Raw genomic sequence first — 26,953 nt, 5'->3', positions numbered from 1 at the left:
TATTTCTGATTCATGTTCATCAGGAGGATGTGAGATTCTGCAAGGGCTCCATGAGCCCCTGGGCCTGGGCAGGGTCTCCTGAATTGTGATGGAGCAACAGGAATGGCAGGAGCTCGATGGGAAATGCATGGAATTGCTGAAACCAGGCACAGAAAATGAAATAGCTGTCCAGGTGATTCTTTGGGGTGCTGTATTTTTAATTTCTGTGATGGTGGGAGTGCTTATCATGGGAGAGGAGGGTTTGAGGCCAGGGGGATTTTGGCTTCAGAGATAAAAACCAGGTCTGAGTTCTCACAGGAAGAACTCAAGTGTGTCATACCAAATTTTTAATGATCTCTAACCAAAGTAGTTGCCTTTCCTCTCTCCCTTCATTTCCACACCATCCCTGGAAGCCTTTCCTCTCTGTGCTGAACAAAATTTGATTTTTAAAATACCATCATTTACAGGTTTTGCTATTCGAAATTTTTATCTCCTTTTCTGGCTGCATCAGAAAAAACACAGAAGGAATTTAATATGCAATGGCTCCTTATTTGTCCAATTAATGCAAATGTAAATTCTTCATTCTTCAGCTCCTAATTTGAGCCAATTTCAAACATTCTCTTAAAAGTTTTATGTGGTTTTTTTCCCCCCACTGTTGTGTTAGTAGTGCTGTGCTTTTGCTATTTTTGCAGCATCAGAATCATTCTGTGTTTGTCATGCTCCATTTGGTTGCAGTGGAGATGACTGTCAGAGAAATACATTTTTCCAGGCATTAATTGAAAAAATAGCTTTATATTCAGTGTGCAGGAACTGGCAGATGTAGATAAGGAACAGAGAAAATTCATTAAGTGGCATTTCTCCAGTTCTTTGTTCTTTTTCTCCCTCCAAAGAGGCAACAATGCCAAATTAAATCATAAATGAATTTAATATACTGCACAACACCGTAGAAAATGTATTCTATGCAGTCACTTTCATTCTCCCACAAATTTTGGTGAAAACTTTTGGAAAATATAACCTTAAGAAATTACTCAAGTGCTGGAAGCATCAGTAAATTTTCACAATATTTCCCGAACCTGTGTGCAATATTTGTATGTAAATTTAACCCAAATCTGCACATCTGTTTCTAAACACTCGAGGTCAAGCAAAGTTGGAGTGCACAGCTTTGACCTAGAAAAGCACTTCAATAAAATATTCATACTTGTGTGGAGAAATGAGGCTGAACCCAGCCAGTCTGTGACTTTTATTGCCACACAGAACAGAAGATGGGAGGGTGAAGAAGATGTGCTGGGAATATGTGAAATCTGCAGTCCTACTGAGCTTCTATTTCCATTCATGTTTTTTATTCCCCATTGGTTCTTCTCCACACCCTTGGATGTTTTATATCCTCACACAGAAATGATGTTTTAAATTACCTTCATCTGCAGTGCTCTTTCTGCCACAGGACTCGGGGGAGGAATAAAACAATAACATTCAGGAGATGAGGCTGGTGTGTTTAACATGATGAAAAGCCAACATGCAAAGGGAGCAGCAGGGGAGGCATGTCCAGGCTCAGGTGCTGCTGGGGCAGATGTCCTGTGCTGCCCTTGCTGTGCTCTCTGCTGCCTGTGCCATCTGGCCACCACGAGCCAGCCCACAGCCCCCCCAGGAACAATTAAAATAACTTTTCTGAGTAGAGCAGCTGACTTGGAAAAGAAAAGGAGGCCCCCTCTTGCACCTTCTTATGCATCCTTAGAATTTGGAGTAGTTTTGCAGAGCAAACCTCAGAGGCTCAGCCCCATTTCCCATCTTTGTTATTCCCATGCACTTTGCCCTTTCTGATCTTATCTCTGCAGAACTCTTACAATCCAATTTCATCACTTTTCTCCATTGTCTCCTTGCCTTTCTCTTTCTCTCCCTCATTTAAAGCATTTGTTCATTTCTGCCTTTCAGTGGGAGTTAAAAAACATCAGCCCCAAAATTTTCCTGTGCAGGATTCTGAGTGATGGCTGGGTCACGGGAGAAGGGAAACCTTTTACTTTGAGCTGGACACTGGATGTAATTTTCCAGGATTTCTAAATTATTTACCAGGAAATAAATCTCATTATTAAAGATGAATATACTCATTTTTTTAGATGAGACTGAGTGGGTGAGTAATTTCACCAAGACTTAGAGGAAATAATAAAATCATCTGCATAATTTACCCTTGTTTGTGGTTCTTAAGGGAAAGGATATTAACAAAAATGGAAGAGTCTGAATGACTGATGTCTGAATTCCAGCATTTCCTTCAGGAAAATAAGGATGACCATGGGTGCTTTAGGCAGTGATCCTCAGCCTTATGGTGTCTAAGTGGACAGATTTTATCTCAGAGAAAAAGCAGCTCTTGGAGTTCCAGCCTCTCCTTGCCTTTGGAGGCTCCTCAAGTGTGTTTCACACATCATAAACACAGGACAGGAGCTGTGACAGGAGCTGTCCTTTGTGTGCCCTGCTGGCAGTGAGGTGCAGGCCATCATTCCAGACTCAGGAATGCAGCACATCCTGTAAATGTGCCTGGGGTTATTGAAAATCCCTGCAGCTTCTCCCTGCACTGCCCCAGCTCCAGTCCTGTGCTGGAGCTGCCCCACCACTGAGCACAAATGTTCTGCCTTGGAAAACAGGCTCTGTTCACATTGCTCCTTCCATTCTTTGAGTTTCTCCTTGCAGATTTTTGTGCTGCTGCCTGAAGCTGTGTTGGATAAAAATTTCTGCCCCAAATCCCTGTCAGTGGTGCCCAAGGAAATTCCCATTCATGTATGAGGCTGAATTTTGGGGGTGTGATGCAAATTGTGGGTGCCTTTGGTAAAAATCCCATGAGGAGGAGCTGGGAAAGGGGCTCAGCCTGGAGAAAAGGAGGCTCAGGGGGAATTTCTGGCTCTGCACAGCTCCCTGACAGGAGGGGACAGTTGGGGGTCTGGCTCTGCTCCCAGGGAACAAGAGGAAAATGGCCTCAAGGGGTTCCAGGGGAGGTTTAGCTGGAATATTGGAAAAATTTCTCCATGGAAGACTTGTCAAGAGCTAGAAGAGGCTCCTGGGGGAGTGATGGAGTCACCATCCCTGGCAGCATTCAAAAACATGCAGATGTGGTACCTGGGGATGTGAGGGACTTGGCAGTGTGGGGTTAAAAGTTGGATTCTTAGAGGTCTAAGATCTTAGAGGTCTTTTCCAACCTTGATCCCTCGATTCTCTGATTTTTGGTGTAAATCCTTCCCTTTGGCATCCCCCTGGTGCTGCTCAGAGTGCCCTGGTTTGGTCTGTGCTGGAGCCGGATCCCTCACCTGTGCTGCCCAAACTTCTTTGGGGTCCCAAAAAGGCAGCAATTTCTGTGAAAAACCATCTTCCCTGCCTTGGGAGGTGTCAGAGGAGCTGGGATGCTGGAGGATGCTGCAGGCACTTCCTGCTGGCTGCAACCCACCTGTCCCAGTGCCACTGAGCACGGGGCCCTGCAAATTACCCGAGGTAATTAATAACAACAGCAGCAGCCCTGCTCCGCGGGAGGGGCTCGTGTTTCTCAGCAGCTGAAGGGGAAATGAAACTTTGATGAGTTAACCAAGAGGCAGGAGCTGCCCAGCAGCTGTAAGGAGACACCTGCAGGGAAAGGTGAGTCAGGATGGGAGTGGGATCGCTGATCCAGCATCGCTTTCGTCCCCAGGAGCTGCAGGAGGGGCTGGAGAGGCAGGCACAGCTGGGGATTCAGCATTCCCTCCCTGCTCCAGGACATGCTCCCCACTCCTCACACCACCAAATGGGCCCTAGGCATTGATTTTGTTGGGTTATTTTAATAGTTGCTAAGAAGGTTATTTGTTACAAAGCACATCTTAAAAGGCAAGCAGAAAAGAAATGGCAGGAAAAGCAGGAAGCACGAAAGCAGATGGCAAGAAGAAATGGCAAAAAGCAAAAAGCACTCACTCTTCCCAACACATATTCTTATATAGAATCTTCTTAACAAGTTAAGACACAAACTCTGGCCACTACTCCTTAACCTATTGGAATTCCAGTTTCTTAGACACCAGGGTACACACAGACTATGCATACAATCTGTCTTGTTTTATCTAAAAAATGTAATAATATTTTTACTATAGCTCTATTATGTCTAAGTACCATCTACAACTATAGTCCTAGAACCTGTACTGAACACACCAGCATGTTTTTCAGCCTTCACTAGAACTCACATTTCTACTTTGGCATTTAAACCTTTCACTCACTAAAAGCACAAGAGCTCATACTAAAATTTACTGACTTACTTATCTTAAAACTTAAACTTACACCTCTACCTTATGTGTGAGTGGTTTAATATACTTCAATACATCCACAGGCTTTAATTCAATCTCTGATTTTCTCTCTGAATAACTCAGAAACCCCCAGCTCACTGACTCCAGCACTGAGGTGTCCCACATGCTTGGGGGAGGCAGGAATTGCCCTGGACCACCCAATCCCAGGAATCCTCATGGTGTGGGGTTGGTGTTTCCTGCCTCACAGGTGCTGTTCTGTTCCTCCAAGGTCAGCTCTGGTGTTTTCCTGGGGTCATGCAAGCATGGATAAATAATAATAAATAAATATAAATAAATCTAAATTTGTAAAGAATTATAAATAACAGGATCACAATGTTGGAAGAGACCTCCAAGATCAAGTCCAACTCAGCCCAACACCTGAACTGGACACCACAGCACCAAGTGCCACATCCAATCTTTTTTTGAACACATCCAGAGATAATGACTCCATCACCTCCTCAGGCAGACTATTCCAATACTTTATCACCCTTTCAGAAATAAACTTTTTCCTAATATCCAACCCGCGTTTCCCTTGGCACAGGTCAGACTGTGTCCTCTCGTTCTGTCAGTCCTGCCTGGAGAAAGGGACCAACTCAGGTCACCCCTGAGTCTCCTTCTCTCATAAATAACTTAATGTTGCTGGTCACATTCAAAACCTAAAGTTTTGAAGATGTTCCAGCTGGGGTGGTCTCTCCTCTAAACAAAACAAGAGGAATCAGCCTCCAGGTGCACTGAGGGAGGTGTAAATTGAATATTAGGAAACATTTCTCCATGGGAAGGGTTGGTCAGCACTGGAACAGGCTGTACAGGGAAGTGCTGGAGCCACCACCACTCCTGGAGGGATTTAAAAGATGTGGATGTGGCACTTGAGGACAGGGGTTGCTGGTGGGATTGGGAGTCTGGGCTTGATAATCCTAAAGGGCTTTTCCAATCTAGCCAATCCTATGACATCAGGAATTGTTTGGCAGAAATATGGAACGCCTCTTGCAGGTTTTTATCCTGCTCAGAGGGATATTTGGGCTCAGTTATTTGACCCTAATGATGCTTGCAAGTATTTTTGTTTTGTTTTCTTTTTCTGGAAAGACACCAAACATGCATCCTTCAATATAATTAAAAAGGATGGAAAAAAAGCACCCAAGTGGATTATTCAGTACAACCACCCATTGTTATGCTGTGCCCTTAAATTGAAATGCTCTTGAATTGAAGCATCATGTAAAATACATGGAGCCATATTGTTTTCTTTTGCCTTTCTGTGCATATTTAACTTGTCACTTTGCCTTTTTCCCGTGACAAAATTGTGATGCAGCTCATTCCAGGGATATGCTGAAGTCCATTTGCAGCCAGAGGTTGCTTTGAAGTAGCACAAGAGAGGCTTTATTGATTTATCCTTTGCATTCAGAACAAAGATTTGTGTGATCTGCTACAGGTATTACCAAAAGCTTCCATCAGCTGTTCCAGCTTCATCCCAGAAATAATTTATTTGTGCTTTAGGATCTATTTTAAGAAGTCAATGCTTGTATATATGTACATACATAGGTCTTATTAATATAAACCTCTGAATTCAAAGATTTTTTAAATTATTAAACCAGGCAAGAATTAGTGCTAAATGGAGCTCATGAGAATTCTGTTCAGAGTATCAGGACAAATCCTCTTGCAAAACCACAATTTGAGTGTGATATTTACGTTTGTTAATGTGCCATAGGTGCTACAGCTTGGAATTTTTAATTTCTAGAAATGCATTTTCTATTTTGTGGCATTTTCACCTGATTTTATTTTATTTTGTTTTCTTTACAGGATTAGCTGGCACTGCTGCAGACCTAGAAAAAAGAAAGCTTATTTTTGGAAAAAATTTTATACCTCCAAAGAAGCCAAAAACATTCATACAGCTAGTTTGGGAAGCCTTGCAGGATGTGACTCTTATAATCTTGGAAATTGCAGCCATCATATCTCTGGGGCTTTCGTTTTATCAGCCACCTGGAGAAGGGAATGAAGGTAAAAACTTTTCCCAGAAGTCATCTCAGTGTCCTAAATCTCAAATCAATTCCATCACCACCCTCCAGAAGGTCAAACAGGAAATTTCCACGTGGTTTGTTCCTGATCCCATTACATCTGCTCCTGACACATTTCTCTTTTCATCTTGACGTTTCTTTATGCAAATCCTGAACCTCATGACGTGAGTTAAAGGGAAATCATCACGTCCTTGTGGAACTGGAGTGGTTTTGATGGAGTTTTCACCTTTGGAGTGTGTTTGATCCACCCTTTGTGGTTGTTTATCACGTATTAAACATGTAATTGCTTATGTAACTGCTGGGTCCCATTGCAGGAGCACAGACAAGGCTCCAGCTTGCACCAGATGAAAGTTTGAACTCAGTGAGATTCACACATTTCAGTATTTTTAGTGGTGCAGCTCAGGCTTGTGAGCCAGGCTCCAAAGGGAGCAAAGTTTTGTTTCTGATCAATATTCTCCATATTCTGCAGAGCCTTTCTGGCTGCAGCAATTTTACCACCCTGCCTGCCCCCTCTTTTTTCTCTCCTTCCCCCCCCCCCCCCCCCCCCCCCCATCTCTTTGGAAAGCACTCTTGAATTCACATGCTTAAAATATTTGTTCCTCTCCATAAATGCAAGATTTCCATTTCTGGCAGCTGATCCAGATTTTTTCCTCCCCCCCTCTCCTGCTCCCTCCTAGACTTCTAAAGCTGGATCAAACATGCTGTGTGAAATGACGTGAGCAGCTTGGCAAATGTAGGAAGAATGTCTTCCTCTAAATATAGCCCTGAAATGCTTTTTACATTTGCTGCAGTTTCCTCTGGCTGCTTTCCTTGCAGCCCCTTCCTCCTTCCCTCCCCATTCAGCAGCACAATCAGCACGTAGCTCTTGGGTCCTGCTGGGGGATTCTGTCATTCGTTTATGAATTATTGGGAATCTTTCATTGCTTTCTCACTGAATTGTGAATATGTGGCTATTGATTCAGCAGGTGCTCGATTTAGGCATGAAAAGATAAAGGAGTAATTTTTTTTTTTTTATTTTTTTTTTTTTTTTTAGCTGAAGAAAATGTTATTTATTGGAATTATCTCATATAACTGGTGGGATGCCTTTGAGACATTATAAACCATGAGAGATTCTTTACAAAATTAGGATTTATCTTAGACTAAATGTGCAGATTGCCTTGTTTTATTTTATTTTATTTGGGAAGGAAGGAATTTTGAAAGCATGCTCTCTCCAGGTTTTAGGAAGAAGGGAGATGTGTCATCAGGCAGGGGTGGTTTGTTTCTTTCTTTTTCAAATTGTTATTCTTATTATTTCGATCCTGCATTTAAAATGTTTCTTTTCCCATGGGAAGACAGGAGCCAGCTGAGATTCTGAGGGAGTCTGGAAAGATCAGCAGCACAGCCTGGGAAAATGTGTTTGTGTTTTCCCACAGACAGCATTTTATTCAATAGTCACTGTTTTCCCTGCCATAAGAATGGTTTTCCTGAAAGGTTTTGCCCTGGTTTACACAAGAAAATCAAATTAGTGAATATCTTGTAATACAGTTTTTGGGACACGTTGTAAAGGTCTTCCACATTTTTTTTTTTTTTGAAGTCTTTCTTTGAGCAGTTGTTTAAATAATTCCCTTTAATTATAAAATTAGTATAGCATAAATTGCTGCTGAAGGTACCTTTAATTTAGTGGTAGATGACCTTTGTAAGGAGTCTTAAACACTGGAAAATTGGAAAAAAACTTGATTTTGCCTTGGTGAAGTGGTGAGTAATTCCACTTGAAATTGATTTTAATGGGTTTGTCTTCAGTATTTTCCTTTCCTGACTCTCCCAGAATGAAAATTTCATTGCAATATACACTTATTTGCAACTATTTTTTTTTTCTCTGTTGAAAACAATATATTCCCTTATGAAAGCACAGCCAGGTGTTAGAAGGGAGAGCTGGCACACACTGTTCTCTATTCTTGATCTTGCCTCCTCTTTCAAATTCTAATTTTTGCTTTTGTTTTTCCAAATGAAATGCATTTTCATTTTGAAAATGAGTTACCAGCACTGTCCTTTCCAGACTGATTTGTTCAATCATCATTCCAATATTCTGAACTTGTCAGCTTGGAGTAACTTGAAAAGTTGTCAGCCCTAGAAGTGACAGTATTGTGTTGGAGAATTAAAGGATAATAATATGGAAAGAAGAGACTTTAGACTCAATGTCAGGAAAACACCACTTGTGTCTCTAATAGAGCATTTATTTTCTTTTTTTCATTATATTTATATCAACCTCTCACACATCCTAAACTTGTACCTACCAATGGCATTACTGGTTAATATATTAATAAATTGAACTCATCTTTAATTTTAAAAATACTCAAACTCTTTGCTTGGCTCTTGAAACTCACTCATAAATTTTGATGCTGGAACAGAATTAGCATTTAGAAGTGCCAAATATATTTCTCCTGAGGCTTTTGAAGGAGAAATTCAGGATAAAATCCACCCATCCAGTAAATATTGGAGTGCATGAGCTGCTTCAGGAGCCTTGTGTGAGGGGGGAGATCTGGGTGAGTCTTGGAGAGCATTATTTTGATTTCTGCTGCAGTCAGGGGATCTGATCCAGAGGAATCCCTGGATAAAAGTGCAATTTTATTGCTTCTCCAGGAGCCACTCCAGTTCTTCCTTTCCATATTCCTTTCAAGAATGTTGTTCTCAGGAGTTTTGATGATCTGCTTTGCATTCCCTTTCACCACCTGACAGGCCATTAGAAGCAATTGAGATCTTCTGCATAAATTGTTGTCAGCCCCGTGGCAATTACTGTTCTCATTACTGAGCCACACGAAATGAGCTTTCTACCCTTTCAAAAAAAGGTGCAAAACTGCAGCTGGATTTTAGTAAATGCATCTTGAGAGAAAATTCCCAGTGCAGCCTCTGCTACACACAGGGGGGTGACTGGGGCAAATAATAATTTGTAATTTGTAATTTTGTAAATTTTATTTACAAATAAATATTTATTTATATAAATATATAAACAACTACCTTGTAAATATACAATAAAATACCTTGTTCCTTAGAAAAAACCCTTCTCTGCCTGGGGTTTGTGGGTTCCAGAGTGTCCCCTGCCATGCAGAGTAAGGGCTCTATGATATCTCAGAGGATTTGATTTGATTGTGTGAGATCCTGGCTTCATTTTATTTTTTTGTTATGTAGATTAGAGGCAGTCCAGGACTAAAATGGAAATGTTTGTCTTTGAATAGCAGTATATGGTGAAAAGATTTTTTTCTACAGCTGGTAAAGAAATGCCCTGTCCTGTTTTTAAGGACAGAGTAAGAGCTCCTTCATGAGAGCAAGCAATGGACTCAAAGCATTGCATTCTTTGAGGAAACAGGATGCTTCAGGAAAAAGTGCTCAGAAATCCAGCAAGGAATGGGAAATGGCTTCTCTTGGCCATTCCCAAATATCTGTCTTATTGTGGCTGTAGAAATGAAGAATCTCCTCCTCTACCTGGTCGTTATTTTTGGTGGGTTTTTAGATTATTTTTGTGGGTTTTTAGATTATTTTTGTTTGTTTGGCTGGTTTGCTGTGCTGTTTTTTGTGGGTTTTTAGATTATTTTTGTTTGTTTGGCTGGTTTGCTGTGCTGTTGTCCTCACTCTTTTCCCCCAGAGCTCTGCTGGATCTGTCACCCTGGCAGAAATGCCCTAATGGCACTTTGCAGCTCTGTCCCTTTCTGGAGCTGTTCCCCCCAGTCTCCCAGCAGGATTCTGCTGCTTTGGTGCCTCCCCCATCTCCATCCATGTGCACTGGTCAAAAACTCCCAGAGCCTTCTGGAAACACCTTCAGCAGCAATTTCTGAGCCCTCTTGAGTCCTCCTCCTTGTTTCTATCTTCAGCATCACATGTGGATCTTATTATCCTCTTCCAAAACTGCTGATGTCAAGCCCTGACAATCATCTGCTGTTTACAGGAGTGTAACCAACATTTTAGCTGTTCTTCCTTGAATTCTCTTTCCTTCTGGATTGCAAAAGGGGGAGAAGGCAGCCTGAGGTAAGATGTTTTAACATCCCAGTGTTTACCAGGAAGCCCCAGGCAGGACATCTATTTTCCAGCTAACAGCTTCTTGCAGCTTAAAGATGGAATAAGAAGGAAAAGTCTTTTTGGTTCAGGCAGCCTCTGTTAAAACTCCCAAGGCAAAAGTCTGGATTGAAAACAAATTTAAATGATCAGTCCCATTGCTCAATGCTGCTCAGCAGGGCTTTGGCTGGGTTACCCTTCCCCTTACTCAAGTTGGAAAAATACAGGAACAGGATATGATCCCCTGAAATTTGGGCCTCCCAAGCCACTTGCATTGAGATGTTGGTGCTTTCATGCTGCTGCTGCTGCTCTCAGGGCTGGAGCTGGGGATCCTGCTGGCCTCTCATGACCTAAAAGTGCCTTTATTTCATGGGGTTCACCACTCAGGTGTTTTCTTATGATCTTTATAACACATGCCACATTGCTCAGTAGGGACTCAGATTTAAAGCAGAAAGGACATCCAGAAACTGCCTTAGGATGCTGCCTTACCCTGTTCTGTGCTGGGAAAGGCAGGAGCCAACCTGTCAGCAGTGCCAGAGCCACCAGACAGCAGGAGAGGTCCTCCCTGCAAAACCAAGGCAGGCAAGGGGTGGTTAGATGAAAAAACTCTGTCAAAATCAGTCAGAGGAGGAGAAAAAACCCAAAGCCAAACAAAGAACTTCCCCATCTCCTTGTCCAGATCTCTTGCATGGGGCTGGAGGTGCTGTGCTGCTCCCTCTTCTCCCAGGTTCCTGTGGAGCACAGCTCAAGGTGTGTCTTTGGCAATTCATCTCTTTGAGCAGGTCTGGAAATAAGGCACAGTGAGGAAGATTTGACCAGTGTTAGTATGGGAGAAAATGAAAAAAAAAGTAAAAATTTTATTGATATTAGAAACCTGTAATACCTATAAAAAAGAATATCAACAATGAAAAAATATAGAGCAATTAGCAACCAGCTTCTTTTTCTTAGGTGTGAAAATGCTGAATGTAACACCAACTAGCTTGAATTTCTGTGCAGTTTGTACACATGTACATTAAAAAAAATATATTCCCATCAATTTGCACAGCCCAATTCTCCTCCATGCAAATTCCCTACCTGGGAATTCTGCTGGAGCAGAACAGCTGCAATAATGGGTGTGTGCTAGGCTCAACTACAATTGCTCTGAATTGCTCTAAAGATGTGATGTCTGTCCCAACACCCCAGCACTCAGTGTGAGTACTCATAAAAAAAGTTAGAACCCATTGGAATAACAGGAAATGGAGCCATTGCTTCCTCAAAACACTTCAAGATGTTGTTATTGTTGTAATTGTGTCATGTTGTGGTTCCAGGTCTCACCTTTCCTTAGGTCAGTTTGAGGTTTTCCTGCTTTAGGCTGCTGAAGGGAATGTCAGGGTTTCAGGGAAGGTGAAAGAGGCAGGAAAAGCTCCTTTCTGTGTTGCCATATCTGCCAGGATTGCTTGACCACAGATCATATAAAATTCTTCTTTTTCTCCCCCAAGTTTTTAAACTGTGATTTTCTTCCCTTCACTTTCTTTGCCAGTAATTGTGGCAGAGCTGCACTCATTCCAGCAATTTCAGGTGGGTGATATTTGGAATTTCTCACTCATTCTGTATCCAATTCTCAACAATTTTCTTCACACTCTCCCAGCAACATTTTTTTCTTTCTCACACTTATTGCCCAATCAAAAAAACTTCTCCTGTTCCCTTTCCAAGAAACCTCGTGTCTCAGGAAACAGGTCTGGTGGATATGCAGTACATATTTTTTTTTTCCTGGGGATTCTGTGAGAGTCTGTGATGAAATCATCTTGTTCTTAGACTGTACAAGCAGAGCAGATGCCTGGTGGGAGAAGCTGGAAATGGAAAAATGGAATCTTGGCTCGGGAGCGGCGCAGGTGTCACGGGGCAGGAGGCGACCCTGGCCCCACCAGGCAGGGCAGGACTGGCTCTGCAGGAGCCTCATCTGCTCTGGGAAATGGCCCTGGGAGCTGTGAAATGCTCTGGGGAGAGAGCTCAGCCCTGCCAAGGGCAGGCTCCTCAGGGCTCTTGGGTTTGGCTTCCTCGCCCTGGAGCCTTTGGGGGGTTTGAGATGAGCTCCAGGGTTCACTGCAACCAAGAATTCCCCTGTGCCCCTTGGATTAAACAGCCCAGGGGATGGCTCAAAAAAAGGGACAGCACTCATTGGAGGGGAACTTGAACCAAATTAAATTTAACTGAATTAAAAGTAGCCTGAGATAAATAGCCACATGAAGGTCTGGTGCCATCCTCTGAGGAATTCGGTTCATTTACTTCCTAGCCAGGCACAATTGAATAGAAACTCGATGTTTTAATGCAGCATTTATCAATCTTTTACCTATTCAGCCCAGCCTACATTTCCCTTAGCATCTGAATTCAGGAGGGCTGTTGAATGCATAATGAAGCACATCCATTTTGTAAATCCTTTGCCAGACTTTTCCATCCTGAGGTTCTTGCAGGGCCCATTCAAGATCTCAGGACATTTTCCACAGGAAAATGTTGCTTGCATCTCCCTGTTCTCTAAAAATCTGCCACCCTGAGTTTCATTAATATGCAGATAATCAATTTGATTAATGAGTGAAAAACTCAGAAATGTCAGAAATGAGTCAGCTGAACAAAGTTAATTCCCTAGTCTTTTGTGGCAGCTTTACATCTTAATAATTTTTTTTAGAGCATTTTACATGTGGTAATGTAGATTGCATTAAAAATGCACAAACACAGGCAGCACAAAAATCTAGTTTGTAAGGCCAATGCTAATGTTATTTTGCAACCCTTCTAAAATCATAGCAGAACATAGAAATAAACAACTGCAAATCTTTTGCCAGCCCTCCCAGTTATGAAACCAAGATCAAGTTGAAAAACTGACTCCACAATTTGTGTGTGTGGACACTTTAACCAATGTCTCCCAGTAAAATTTTTTGGGACACTGAAAATCTGCCACCTTTTCAAGTCCTCTCCATTAAACAAAATGTATTGGAGAAAATATGAAACCTTTTCACAAAAAAGTGAGCCAAAATTAATTCATTTTAACACTTTGCAGTGTTTTGAAGCCTAAATTTTACCCCTTTTCACTGCCTGTGTCAGTGCAAAGCAAACCATCCCCAACAAGAACTGAAAATATTTGCAGAACTTTGCTGCAGATGCTGGAAACAAGTGGTGAACATCTTCCAGCTTCTGATGTGTTTGTCTCACTCTGTAAGTCTGCACAGAGATGTTACATAATGTTCTCCAGGCAGTGAGCAATAAGAAATCAATGGAAAATCATGAGTATCAGGGGGTATAAGGGGCACACAGCCCTAAAAGCTGGTGTGTCCTAATAGGAATCCTTCATCATCTCTGCTGCTAAACAAATCACACTGACCCAGCTGTCACTGCAGCAGAGGGTTTTATTGTGCTGCCCAGGGATGAGCATTCTCAACAGTTGAGCTATTAGAAAATAACATTTTTAAAAAATAAAAAATAGATTAATCTCAAAAGTATAGATTGTTGTGAGAGTTAGCAAAACACAACTTTTGAGAAGTGTCGTTGCACACACTCAAATTCTCTTCTTGCTCATCATAAAAATTAAACTGTGAAGTTCCTGAAAGGTTTTTCTAAACATTCTGTCAGCACAAGGGGGATGAAGCAGCTGGCAGGCTGGGAAATAGGAGAAATGAAAGTGTTTGCCCTCTTCAAAACAGCTTATTCTGCCAGAACCCCCCATTCAACCTCCTTCCTCCCGAAGCATGGATGAGGTGAAGCAGCATATGGCTTCAGGAGACATTGCCCCAGTCTGTCTGGCTAAAGAAATGCAGCTCTTGTAGGAATTTGCTTTTTCAATCCCTCTCTAAGTATAATTTGTGAATATCCATGAGCAGAGAGTAGGACAGTGTGTATACTGTGTGTCTCAGCTCTCATTGTCACCTGTGCAAGGCTGAGCTCGTGGGGGGAAGATTGTTCCCCTTTGGGTCATCACTCCCTGGAGACACTCCTGAATTTCTGAAACATTTTTGCTTTTGTGCTATTTTTCAAAAGAAGGGACAAATTTAGGCTGGGAGCTCCTGCATGGGTGAGAATCCTGTGATGTGGGGTGATGGGAGCATCCTGTGGGGCTGGGATGGGGATGGGCTCAGCCTGAGCCTGCAGAGCCTTTGCTGGGGCTTTGCCCCCCTGCTTGGGGTGATGCTCCTGGAGAGAGCCTGGAGCCCAGGCATGCCACAGCAGCTGCCTCTCAGCTGGGAGAGGATAAGCGTGGGGTTTGCTGGCTGGTCTGGGCAGGTCCCAGCCCCTGTGGGGTTGTTTAGGGGTGTTGACAGCCAGGGCTCACCTGGGCATGGTCCTGACCCCAGAGCAGCCAGGACAATCCTGTGGGTTTGCCCAGAGCTCCCCAGCATTCCCTGAATTAGGAATGATCCCAGGAGGAGTGCTGGGTGGTAAATCAGAGAGCACTGCAGCCTGGCCTGGCTAATCCCAGCCTGGCAGCACCAGCCTAAGGCAGGAGATGATGAGCAAGCCCACCTGAGGGGAGGCTGGAGGGGATTTATCCATCCCACACTCAAGAGCACTATCCACACTCCAACCCTCCCTGACAGGCATTTGAAATCATGTTCCAACCAGAAATTCTACCTGAAACCATGAAGAAGGAAGATGAGCACCAAAAGTGACACCACCCAAAATCCTCCAGCTTGTCCCGTACTATTACTGTATTATAAAAACCTCAAATTTTAAACCCTTCCCCATGTGAAATCACACACTTCTATTTAACTACACACCTGTGATTTTAACTGCATAACCCAAATTTGGAACTTTTCTCCAAGGGCTCCAAAAGCAGTGTCATCCAGGGGTCAGTGCCTAATGGCACAGAAAGCTCAAAACCCAGGATTGTGGGATCCAGCAGACATTTATCAGACTTATCTTTAAAAGTGATGGAAATTCTCTGAATTCCCTGGATAATCTGAGTGTCCCTGCACCCAGACTTTAATTCCTGGTGTGTCTCTTGCCAGAATTTAAACACAATACTGTGTTTTGTGTTTTGCAAGGATGTAAACACCAATTTGTGGTGTTTTATTTCCAGCCATAATTTGCCTACTTGAAGACAGCCCGATGCTAAATACCAAGGAATAGCTGTTTGTGGAGATTTACCCACAAATGATAATTCTTTTCAATGGGAATTTGAAATTTGAGCAGCATTGCAGTAGGACAGAAAATGCAATTATTACACTGAGGCTGACAAAGAGAGACAAAATATTGTCTTAAAAATATTTACCTGGTTTTTGAAAAAAATAAATCAAAATTCCCTCAAATCAATGGGAATCCAAAAGCTCAGAAAAGATCTTTATTGTCAAAAGTTAACAGCTTATGAAATAAAATAAAATAATAAAAAATAAAGGGATATTGAATTTTTTCTAATTCCATCATGATTTAGAAAATAATTTTTAATTTGGCAGTTTTAGGATACCAATCAGTATTCAAATTTTCAGAATCTTTATAATGTGAATTTTTAATATGAAATATTTCTGTATCAGGTTCTAGGTTTATTTTACAGATGGAGTTGAGACAAACTGTGCTGCATCCCAAAGTCTGCCTGTGCTTACAGTTCCTCACTGTTGGTGGGCTTGAATTAGAATGAAAAATTATTACCCAGAAAAAAATGTTTAAGCACAGAAACAAACCAGAAATACCTTTTTGAACAGGAAGGTGCTTTGCATATATGCATATTTTCATATATATATATATATTTATATATCCTATTAGAAAGGTAGCATTTGAATAAGTAATTTCAATTTATTTCTGTTTTTCAAAAACCAGATTTTATTTCTCTCCAGGAGATGCTGCTCCTCTTGTTTCAGTTTAGTGAGGATAATTAATATGCAGAAAATATAGAATGTACATTCTAAATGGAGATTATCCTAATTTCCTGCAGCTTTGGATATATCCATGTGAACATTTTAGTTTAGAATCTGCGTCAGAAATCCCATCTCCTGCCTGTCCCCTGTGGGGTTCACTGAAGGTGTTTGTGGATGTACATTCAGGAGGGATTTCATCCCATCCTTTGGGATGAAAATAAACTGTGAAACACAGTCCAGGACACGTTTCTGTAGCACAGAGATCTGCACTGTAAAATGCTTTTATAGGGCCATGCTAATATTGGGAGAACTTTTGGATGCCTTCTGCTGTAAGACATTATGAGAGAATTTTAATCTTTTACTGAGCTGATTCCTCACCCCTTAAAGCTTTGCAGCACGAAGGGATGGAGATGAGAAAGGGAATAAAAGCAATAAACACTGCAGTTTATGAGGGGGGGTTTATGGCTGAGCTCTGCAAATCCTCCCTGTTTCCTGTGGCCAGGTTTTCCCTCCTGAGAGAGGCAGGACAGCATCAGGAGAAGCTCCAGGAGTGGCTCCAAGGACACTCCTTGAATTTTCTGAGTTTGCAGCATTTTTTTTTTTTTTTCCTTGGTTAAGCTCTTCAATTGCTAATTTTCTTTATCAGTGCCTTCCCAGCTCTGAACCTCTGAACACTCTGAATGACTCTTGAGAGACCTGTTAAATCAATCACCTTTTCTCAGTCACCTCACTCTGCAGGGTGGAAAATATTGAGAATTTCCCTCTGGATGGTCTGGGTGTGTGAAGTGTGTCAGACCCTAGAAAAGGCTCTGCTTGCACAGAACACAACCAAAGCAGACAGAATAATTTAGGAAGTTTTCAGATAAATGTTTGTGCCAGTGTGGTCAGGCATCACCACTCCATCCCCTGCTCCTCCTGGGGTTTTTGAAGCTCCAGTGAAACATCTGTCAAGATTTCCAGGCAAAGTCAATTTTTCCAATTTTTTTCCTTGCACATTTTTGGTAGTATTGCTGTTAAACCCTCTCTGTTGGAACATCTTGTTTGAAAGCATCAAAAAAACAAAGGCAGGAGAATATTTTTGGAAGGTAGCACATTTTATTTCAATCAGAACACAGTCAAAGAGGGATGGAGCAGCACAAGCACCCTTTACTGAGGCAGATGCCACCCCAAAACTCTTCCCCAGTGATTTGCTCTTTTCATCCCTGTCCTTCAGACAGAAAGGGAAGAGGCTCTGTGGATAAGCACAAGACAAACAGCTCTCATCTGATGTATTTCTGAGCTGTTTGTTGTTCTCTGTCAATGTGAAGTGTTTTCAGGGCTCTATTTAAAGCTGAGAGCTGCTTTTTGGGAAACATTTCTTTCCATGCCCAGGTTTCTGTGTTTCCTGGGGCTCAGGGATATGAGGGGGAGCTGAGGAAGTGCTCAGAGCCTCTTCTCTGCTTCCAGCTGCATTTCCCAAGTGCTGGCAGTGATGTCTTTTCAGGCTACCCAAAAACAGGGGGCTGACTGAATTTAGGCAATAAAAGCAGTTCTATTTATTGAAGGCCCTTCAGGTACATTTTGGGCTACACCCAAAATGGATGACGGATCATGGGTTTTCACACTTTGATAAGTTTGGTCCATTTGCATATTCGGGTTAATCTCCCAATTACAGCTCCAGGTAATGAAGTCATTTAGCCCAAGTTTGCTCCCCCAATTCACTTTTGTTTCCATCTCTGGGGTCTGTGAGGTGTCCTTGATTGCCAGGCTGGAGAGGAATTGTTGTGTCTGAGCAGAATGGGAAAGCAGCAGCTGGCACTGGGTGTGGAGCTCAGAGTCACACACTAAAGAACTGCAGGAGTACAGATAAATGAAAAATATTAAATCCTAATGCATCAGAAATCATCAGAGATTGCTCCATGAGAAATGGGAGAGTTCTTGTTTTTAGAACCCAACTGCAGCTTTCTCTCTGACATGGCTGCTTAGCTGCAGCTCCAAACTTTGCAGATTTTCCCAACATTGCATGTATTTTTTCTTTGATCCATACATATTTAATAAGACAACTTTATCCCAGGAGCTGCAGTGTTCCCTCTGCCATTTTTTTAAACAGCAAGGTTAGAATTCTAAATCAAACTTAATTAAACTTTTCCAAGTGAGTAAATGTCAACATATGGACAGCCACTTCCCTGCTAATATCAAGCTAACAGAAATTCTCATTCCTAATTGGTTTTATTCCTAATGATTTGTTTGCATTGGCACAATAGCCTATTCTAAATGTGGTCTTGCAACATGTGATCATGAAATAAAATAAAGGATTTATTTCCCTCCTTCTTTTACTCTGAATTAACCAATGACATTTATTAATGTTCCATCCAGAGCTCTGAGATCACAGTTCTCTATGTTACTAATTCTGTTTAGTCCATACATCTTTCAAAATGAATTTGTGTTTTACACTGATTTTTTTTTTTTCATAGTTATGACACTTAAACAACCTATCTGAAGGAGATTCCTTATTTTTGCTGTGTATTCTTCATTGCTGTAAATTGGTTTTTGATGAAGTCTGAACTTAAAAAACTTTTCTGGTAGAGTCAAAGCAACCAAGTTACTTCCAGGTAGAGTTCCTGGGCCTATCAAGACTGGCTGCTAAACCAGATTTCTCAAGGTATTTTTATTCTGCACTGGGACTGAGCTCAGCTCTTCCAGCTTTTTTTCCATGAAAAACCCTGAGAAAAAGAGTCTAAACTGAGCAAAACTATTTAAGGTTAAACCATGTGTACCTGTTGTGCTTTCTTGGAACTGTGACTTAAATTTGGAGAATTTTGTAGCTCTATTTTTATATATCCTGCATGAATACAAAGAAAGATTCAACTTGCATCAGAATTTTCCTGTGGACATTGATATTTGTACCGAAATGAAAAGCAATGTCAGAATCACTTGTTACTGACAAATGTATTTTTGATATTTGATTTATTTTTTTTTCACTGTTTCTACAGAGAGAGTTAAAAAATATTAAGTGCATTTCCTTATGGAGTAGTTGTAGGTCATACTAAGAACTCTTTCTTTTTGAGAGAAGGTCACTGTAACAATAATCCCAGCACAGCCTTCCTTGCACTATGGAATATATTGTCCTGTAATTTTAGCTCACAACCTCTAAATTAATCCCTCAAATAATTATCACATAGAGAATTTTAAAGAAGAATTATTATTTAATTCAATTATTTTGTCTTTTTAAATATTTTTTTTTGTTTAATAATGCTTGTGAAGCTGTTTATAGTTATTTATTATTACAAGGATAAACATTCTTGTGTCAAAGCACTTGTTCTGCAAGTTCCTACTGGGCTGCAGAAGTTTAAGTGAGTGAAGTATCTCTTTTCTAGGTGTTTTGATGAAGATATATTCCACTGGTTGTTTTAGAATATGCCCATCTTGATTTTTGCCATATTCTAAAATGCTTTAGAATTTAGCCTTTCTAAATATCTGCTTCTAGATTGAGATTGCATGAAAATTTATTAGTAGAAATTGTCTTTTTAAAAATCTTTGATTCTTCATTTCCTGTCTTCCTGGCTGAATACCCAGTCAGTCTGTCTGTCTTTGAGACTTTCTCTTTTCACTATTTTGAACCCATCACCTTTGGAATGAGAGAACAAATGAGGTCCTGCTCATCTAGCACTGCTTGGGGTTTTTTGAGTCAACTGATATTTTCATTGCAACGTGGAGTTTTTTATTTTTATTTATTTTATATTGGTTTTTATTTATTACAAGCTGGTGCTGCCCCACTGCATCAACCTCTCCACTCTGTGGGGTTCCCCACAAGGCAGTTTTGGGAGCCAATTCCTGGCTGGAGAACAGAAGTTTGAGACCCAAGCTGGTGTCAGTAACAACCCACTGAGAACTTGTAAAGTGCAAAACATTCACTTTTTGTGGGACCTGCAGATTAAAGAATTATTTCCTAATGCAAAGTGACCTACATCTGCTTTCTGCAAATCCATGTGGGGCCCCAGATGCCTTTCCTTTGTGAGAGATGTGCAGATCTCTGACAGAACTTTTGGATATTGCTCATCACACAGTGCCAGGGTGCCAGGCACGACTCAGCTCTCGGCTGGGGATGGGATTTAGAACTTTGGGAGGGCATAAAAAAATCTTCTCACATATTTTCCAGGAAGAGATCCTCCAGAAATATTAATTCAGCAAGTAGGACTGGGCTAGGACGTGACTTTGCAAGTCAAGTGGTTGAATAACTGCACTTGAATCCTTGTTAATAAACTCAGAACAACTTTTCAAGGTCTGATTCCTGCACTTGGAGCCCATGTTTTACCTCTGGAATGAGGGGTTACATTTACCAGACATCTCTAGCTCAGAGCAATATAAGTGAAGCTACAACAACCCAATATCAATGTTTTTTCTCTTGCAGTCCCTAAGAACAGGCCTTGCAATGAAAATTCCCATATTTTTTTTCCTTTCTCTATTTTTTTCCTGTGGCAACAAAAGCAAACTAAATTGAATATAAACACTGTAGAAATAGTTGCTGGGTCCTTTGGTGGGGTGAGAACCCATCCCTTTGCCTGACCTCTCCAAAATGCATTTCCTTGGAGATGCCAGGCAGAACAGTCTTGCTGGACACATCCCATGTTCTGAAGAGGAAGGAATATTTCAATTAACATTCCTGTGCTCATGAATGCTTGTGATCAGGCTGAGGAACATGTGAATATATAGCTAAACTATTTATCTATCTATATATCTATATATCTATATCTATATCTAATATATATCTATATCTATATCTATATCTATATCTATCTATATCCATATCCATATCCATATCCATATCTATATATATATATCTATATATCTATATCTATATATATATCTATATATATATATCATCTATATCTTTATCTGTATCTATAACATCTTTATATCTATATCATCTATATCTATGCTTGCAGGGCCCCCAGATTTGTTTCCTTGCATATAGATGCCAAAAAAAGTGTAAATATTTAATAGCAAGCTCTGGAGCTGACAGTTACATAACAAACCCACAGGGACAGCAGCTCTTTGCTTCCCCTGCCTGCCCCCTTTGGAGCCCTTACATAACAAACTGATGGATCACAAAGCAAGGGATTCTAATATTGGCTTCAAATGTGTGTCCAAAAGTCACTTTTAATGAATGTACAGCCCCCCTGAAGCTCAGTGTTTGCAGGGTAATTTTGTCACACTCACAAATCCCTTTGGTGGGGCAGGATGGAGTGTGGGGTTTGGGTTTGGAGAGCTCTGATTCCTGCAGGTAACTTGGAAATGTGTGTCAGGGCTGGCTAAACCCTTGGGGAGAGTAGAAAGGCAGGAATCATTGGAGTTCCAGTAATTTCTGCCCCTTTTCCTGAGCTCTGAGGTGACACTGAGCCAGCCTGTGCCTCCTGCTCTGCCCTCCTGGGAGGTGATTCAACATCTGCTGATGCATCCTCACACACAGAGGGGGATTTGGGGCAGGAATGGTGGTGGCAATCACCCCTGGGACTAATTGAGTAGCAAAACACACCAAAAAACAGAAATCTGCAGGAATGAACACTGCAGTGTCTGTCACAGCTTTTAACGCCTTGTTGAGGAGGGGAATTTATGCTTTTTTATCACATAATTTTGGGGTTGTTCTTCCTTTTCTTACACAGCTAAGTACATTTGTAAAGCAGGAATCATCAGTGGTGGTGTTGGGAAGCAGAGCCCAGCTCTGATGATGACAAAGCTGTAACTTGGAGCTGCTCAATTTGCTTTAATAACATCAGTGCTGGAGCTGCAGCGAGGGAAAAAATGTCTTTAGAGAGAGAGATTCAATAAAAAGTTTTTATCAGGGGAACTGTTGTCTTTCTGATGACAAAACCAGTTTGACTGACTAAAAAAATTACCTCTGGGGGTGTGAGGAGATTTTCCTAGGGAATTTAAATGCCACAAGGTATTCTCAGCTTAAAAATAGCAGTGTGTAGGTTGAAATGAGTAGCTGAAAGGTATGTGCTGTAGGTTGGGATTTGGGAATACAGATGTTCCCAGATTTTTAAAAATGTACTTTTTTTTCTGATATAAAAATTATTGTGCTGCAACTCAGGACTGTGTAGTTTGTAATTATAATCATTATGTTATTCAAAGCAGCTTTAAGAATCTCCTGATAACTGTTTGAAATTTTAAGCAGAATTTCTTTTCAGCTGCACTGAGCCCGTGTGCTTCCTCCTGTATCGGCCCAGATTTGGTTGATAGAATGAGAAATGTAAATTGAAATGGTGTAAAAACATCCCAGATCCAACAGGACATGAGCCTGGCAAGCTGTCAGGTGATGCTGTCTGGCTTTTTGTGGACTTTTCCTATTATTTCCCTTTCTTGCTTTCCAGCTTTCACTAAATGAAATGATTAATAACAGCCACCAGATTTATTAGCTTGTGGTGCCTCTTGCTCACTGCTCCTGAAGTGCTTTAACCTATTCTTGTGTCTCCTTCTCTTTCTTCCCCTTCTCCTTTCACTACAAGCACATTCAAGTTTTTTCTAATTTTTCCTTTAATAACCTATGCCTTTCTTCCTTTTTATTTTTTTCCTTCTAAACCCTTCCATGTATTGACATACTGTTCATGCAGAGCAGGTTTCTCAGGGCATTTTGAATTTTCTTGAGGTGAGGTGCAGCCCAGGTGAGTGTGGGAAGGTTGTGCTCAGCTCTGCAGGCTCCTGGGCAGGTTTGGAGCCCCCCAGTCCCTGCTGAGGTGGAAATCCAACCATATTACTGCAGGAAATCCAACCACTCCAGCTGGGCTCACCGTGTGTGATGGGCGGCAGAACTTTCCTCTTCTTTCCTTCCTGAACCCTCCTTTCCTTTGCATTTTCCCTTCATCTCCCCTCTGCAGAAAACTTTTCCAGCAGCTTTGCTGATCTATTTCTGGCCCAGCTTTAATCTTTTAAAGTTCTGTTCTCCTTCCACAAGGTTCTGGTAGTGCCCTTTCAAATATTTTGTGGGCACTAAGGTCACCTTGGTCCCCTTTGGTGTTTCTGAGCATTTTTTGAGGCTGTGCTGCCAGGTTCTCCCTCTCCTGGGGAGTTCCAGCTCTCCTGGCTGCTCCTTTTGGGATAAATTGATCCATTTTTAGATTTTTCTGTGCCAAAGGAGTCCCAGCTCTTTACATCCTTGACTTGCATCTCAGTTTCAAGCTCTGCACATTTTCTGTGCTGTGAGGGTGAGATTTTGGCCAGGACACATTCAGAGCTGTGGGAGAAAAGAGCTCCATGTTTTAAACTTGTTTGCCTCTCTGGATTTGGATTTTTCTGACAGATAGGGCCTCTGTTAAATGTAATTTAAGATGAGAACATCACAATTTGCTGTGTTGGAATAAAACCCTGCCACGAATCACATCTGCATATTAACAACTCCTTTGTGATGCTTTTCACTCTGTGCATTTCAGTAATCTCAGGCATATTTTTGGGTAGCATTGAGAGCCATGTGCTCTCTGTGGAAGCAGAACAGCAGTCTTATACCTCAACATGAATTTTTCAACCTTATGTTAATATTTTAAATAAATATTAGAGGCTTTAAACTCAATTTTTCTAGTTAGGTGTTTTAATATATTGCATTTTATTAATATTTCTTATTTTCTTTTTATCTGTAAGGTCAATACTAGGTCACTTTGCACTACAATAAAGACAGATTATCTAAATATAGAGTTAAGAAATTTGTGTCTTTTCTCCCTATAAATAAAGTTTCTTCCTGTAAATACATAGAAGTCTTTCTATAATTTTTAGAAAACCATAACAGCAGAGAAAAAAATTTAAAGCCCAATTATTTTTTCTTAAGTATATAAGAAAACATTAGGCAGACTCCAACCAAAGGAAATTCAGGTTTGCTTTACCTTTTTTCTTATTATAAGAATCACCTCTAAAACACTTTGAAGATAATTCAAGACAATTCACATAATTCAAGAAAATGTATTCTGACAGATGGGTCATCTTGTAAAAGGCAGAGGTTGCATTTTAAAATCCTTCTTTTCATATTTTTCAAAAATCTGCTTGGATTCTTGCTCTTGTAAGAATTTCCTCCATCCCTCCAAAAGACTTCATGTTTTGATGAGATATAGCAATTAATTTTGCTACTCCTAAAATTCCTTTCTCTCTTCAGTCACCTCTGCTCCAGCTGAATTTATCATTTCCAGATGAAAGGAACAAAAAAAAAAAATAAAATGCATTTCAGATTTTGTTGTTTTGTTGTATTAAATGCATTTAAAATTGGGTTGTGGATGATTGTCTCATGATTTTAAGTCATAAACATGATTTTTTATTCAGTGTGGAAGCTTGTCAGATTTAGGGACACTTTCCAAGAACTTGATCTAAGTTCAATCTGTTTCCTTCAGATTTTCTTTTATTCTTACAAACAACTTTTTTCAGCTGGAAAAAACCACATTTTTCAGCTGAAAAAATGAAAAAGTGAATTATTTTATTTGGTTGTGCTTAATCTATGAGGTATCTACAGGTAATTCCTTTTATGTTAATGATAATATCTTGTATTATTTGCATGCTCCCTGGTACCATTTATGTGAACATGGAGATCAGTTCTGACAACACAAACACAAAATTAACCTCACTGCTCAAGTCAAGGAATATATTTATTTTTTTTACTGATTTTGCTTAATCAAGATTGTTTTATTTTTTTTTTTACTGAAGGGTCTTGCAAATATCACTTTGCAGCAGCTCCTTGTAATTTTGTACAAGCTGGACTCAATTTCAACCATCTGAAAGGAAATAAAATCAGTGTTTGACTGTGGCTAGACCAGGTCATGCTTGTTTTGTAGAAATAGAATTTTTTTAAAAATAGAAATTTAGTAGAAATAGAAGAGGAGGCTTGCTGTTAAAAAATCAGAGTATTCATCATATTCAATTCTAGGTTATATCTAATTAAAATAGGAGAGTGAATTCTGGTGTTGTATCTGCTGAAACAGAATTGCTTGCATTAGTAAACCATTTCAAACAATCAAGAAAAAGTGAATCTGCTGATTTAGAAAAGAAATCTAAAAAAACCTAACACAGCCCAATTAAGAAGATTAAGGTTAAACAGAGGAAAATTCATTAGTCCTTCCCCAAATCCCCATCCTGCTGCAGGAGGAAGTTGCAGGGTTGGTTTCTGAGCTGCATTTATGGCTGGTGATGAGCAGATGAAGAATCTAAACTTTAAAAAGTTTCTTAATTTCTCCCTTGAGCACTGTAAAGTGGTTTTAGTGAGGTTCTTGTGCTGAAGGTTCAGGTGGGGCCAGCAGTGGAAGGACATCCCTGCCCTGGGAGCAGCCTTTGAAATCTCACTGTAAACTACAGAGAACTTGGCTAAAAACACCATTTATTTTAATTTCCTTCCTCTCTTCGTGTCCATTCAGGCTCATTTCTTCCTTTGACTTCTAGTGGTTTTGTTATTGCTCACATGCAAGAGTAATTAGTCAGCTGGTTAATGGATTATGATGCTCCTGTTTGTAATTTAAAAATAGAAATCACATTGGTTGTTAATTCCCTCTAGTGACAGGTGATGAATAAAACAAAATAAAACTCCATTCAGAGATGGAAGTGAAGTTGTGACCCCCTGGTACCTGGGTAAGGTGGAAAAGGGATGTCAAATTCCTGCCTGGGCCTATTCTTCATGGGAAATGGAAAAAAATGTTGCCAGGTGCCTCAGGAGAGGAGGCTCTGCTGGCCAGCTGAGCTCTGCTCTCCCCATCAGCTGGGATTTCTCTGCACTGTAGCTCTGGAATGTCTCCTTGGCTGCCCAGTATTTCTCCCAGGTCCTTCTTCAGTGAAAAGGAGAAGTTACTTTGCTTTGGTGAATATTACCTGGGAAGTCTATTTAAATTTTAATTGCATCCAACTTTGAAATAAGTAATTAGCAGATGTATAAAATAATTCAGAATTAACAGCTCAGAATAGAGTGATTCTCTTAATACTTGTTTTGCTTGTGGCAGGAATAATTCTTGTACTTGCAGTTCTAGAAGCATCCCACTCTGTTTCTCTGTAGGGAGGAGTGATGAATTAATATCAGGGAATTGTTTTTACTCAGTGTTCCTTAATGCATTCATTATCAAATTGAAATGCTGATAAACTCAGTTTACCGCAGTAGTTTTTAAACAAATGTTCCCTCTAAGTGTGTTTAGTTGAGAACATTTAGAAATTGTGTTGAAAATAGTTTAAAAAAATTATGTTAAAATTGTTTTGTTTAATCTGGCAGGGTGCTAATGTTAATTTAATGCCATTGCTTTGCACTGATTAATGCCATTTGTTGTTTTTAGTCCTTCCTGTTACTTCCAGTATTATTCTTGTTCTTGTCCTGCAGGTTTTGGTGGCTCAGGTGAAGCTCTGAGTCCTCTATCACATAACAGAATTGGTGCTTTCTCCTTCCATTTGTTAGTCTTGGCTCACCAAGGATGGGTTGCTCAGCAGAAAAATTGAAAGCACTGAGATTTCTGTCCATTTATTCCCTTTCTCTTTTCCACAGACCTCTTGATTTGTCCTTTTGCTCCACTCTGCCACGTTTCATTAGCAGGCAGTGCTTGGCAAAGCAGCTCCATTGCCTCACCTTGTCCCCTTGTCGTTGTGAGGGTAGGGAGCAGTGACAAATACAGCAGCACAGGCTTCATCCACAAAGCAGAAAAATCCATTTATTGCAGGAGTAATCATATTTTTAGACTGGATCACAGAACCAAGGGTAGAATTATCTCATTGGTCAAAGGAAGGCAACACCTCTTGTAAACATGCTTTTACCAAAAGTCCACAACAGCAGGTGCTAAACTTTGTTGTTAATTCCTTCCCTTCTGTTTTCCTTTGAGTAGCTTGGAAAAACTCAAACCGCTTTTCTCCCTGACTC

The 26,953-nt window shown here is 40.6% G+C and overlaps 1 protein-coding gene across 38 annotated transcripts in view; it reads left to right on the top strand.

Annotated features, from left to right (window-relative positions):
* The window catches only part of ATP2B2 (ATPase plasma membrane Ca2+ transporting 2), a 378,523-nt gene that overhangs the window by 264,672 nt on the left and 86,898 nt on the right, over positions 1 to 26,953 (top strand). For all 38 annotated transcript variants that reach the window (XM_079316715.1, XM_079316719.1, XM_079316749.1 and 35 more), the window contains one exon: positions 6,057 to 6,254. In XM_079316715.1, coding sequence (XP_079172841.1) covers positions 6,057 to 6,254 — 198 coding nt within the window. The remainder of the gene's footprint in view (positions 1 to 6,056; positions 6,255 to 26,953) is intronic.

This window comes from Erithacus rubecula (assembly GCF_903797595.1).
Source record: "Erithacus rubecula genome assembly, chromosome: 13".
Taxonomy (NCBI): domain Eukaryota; kingdom Metazoa; phylum Chordata; class Aves; order Passeriformes; family Muscicapidae; genus Erithacus; species Erithacus rubecula.
Note: the sequence above shows the minus strand (reverse complement) of the source record. Positions and strands in the feature narration are given on the sequence as shown.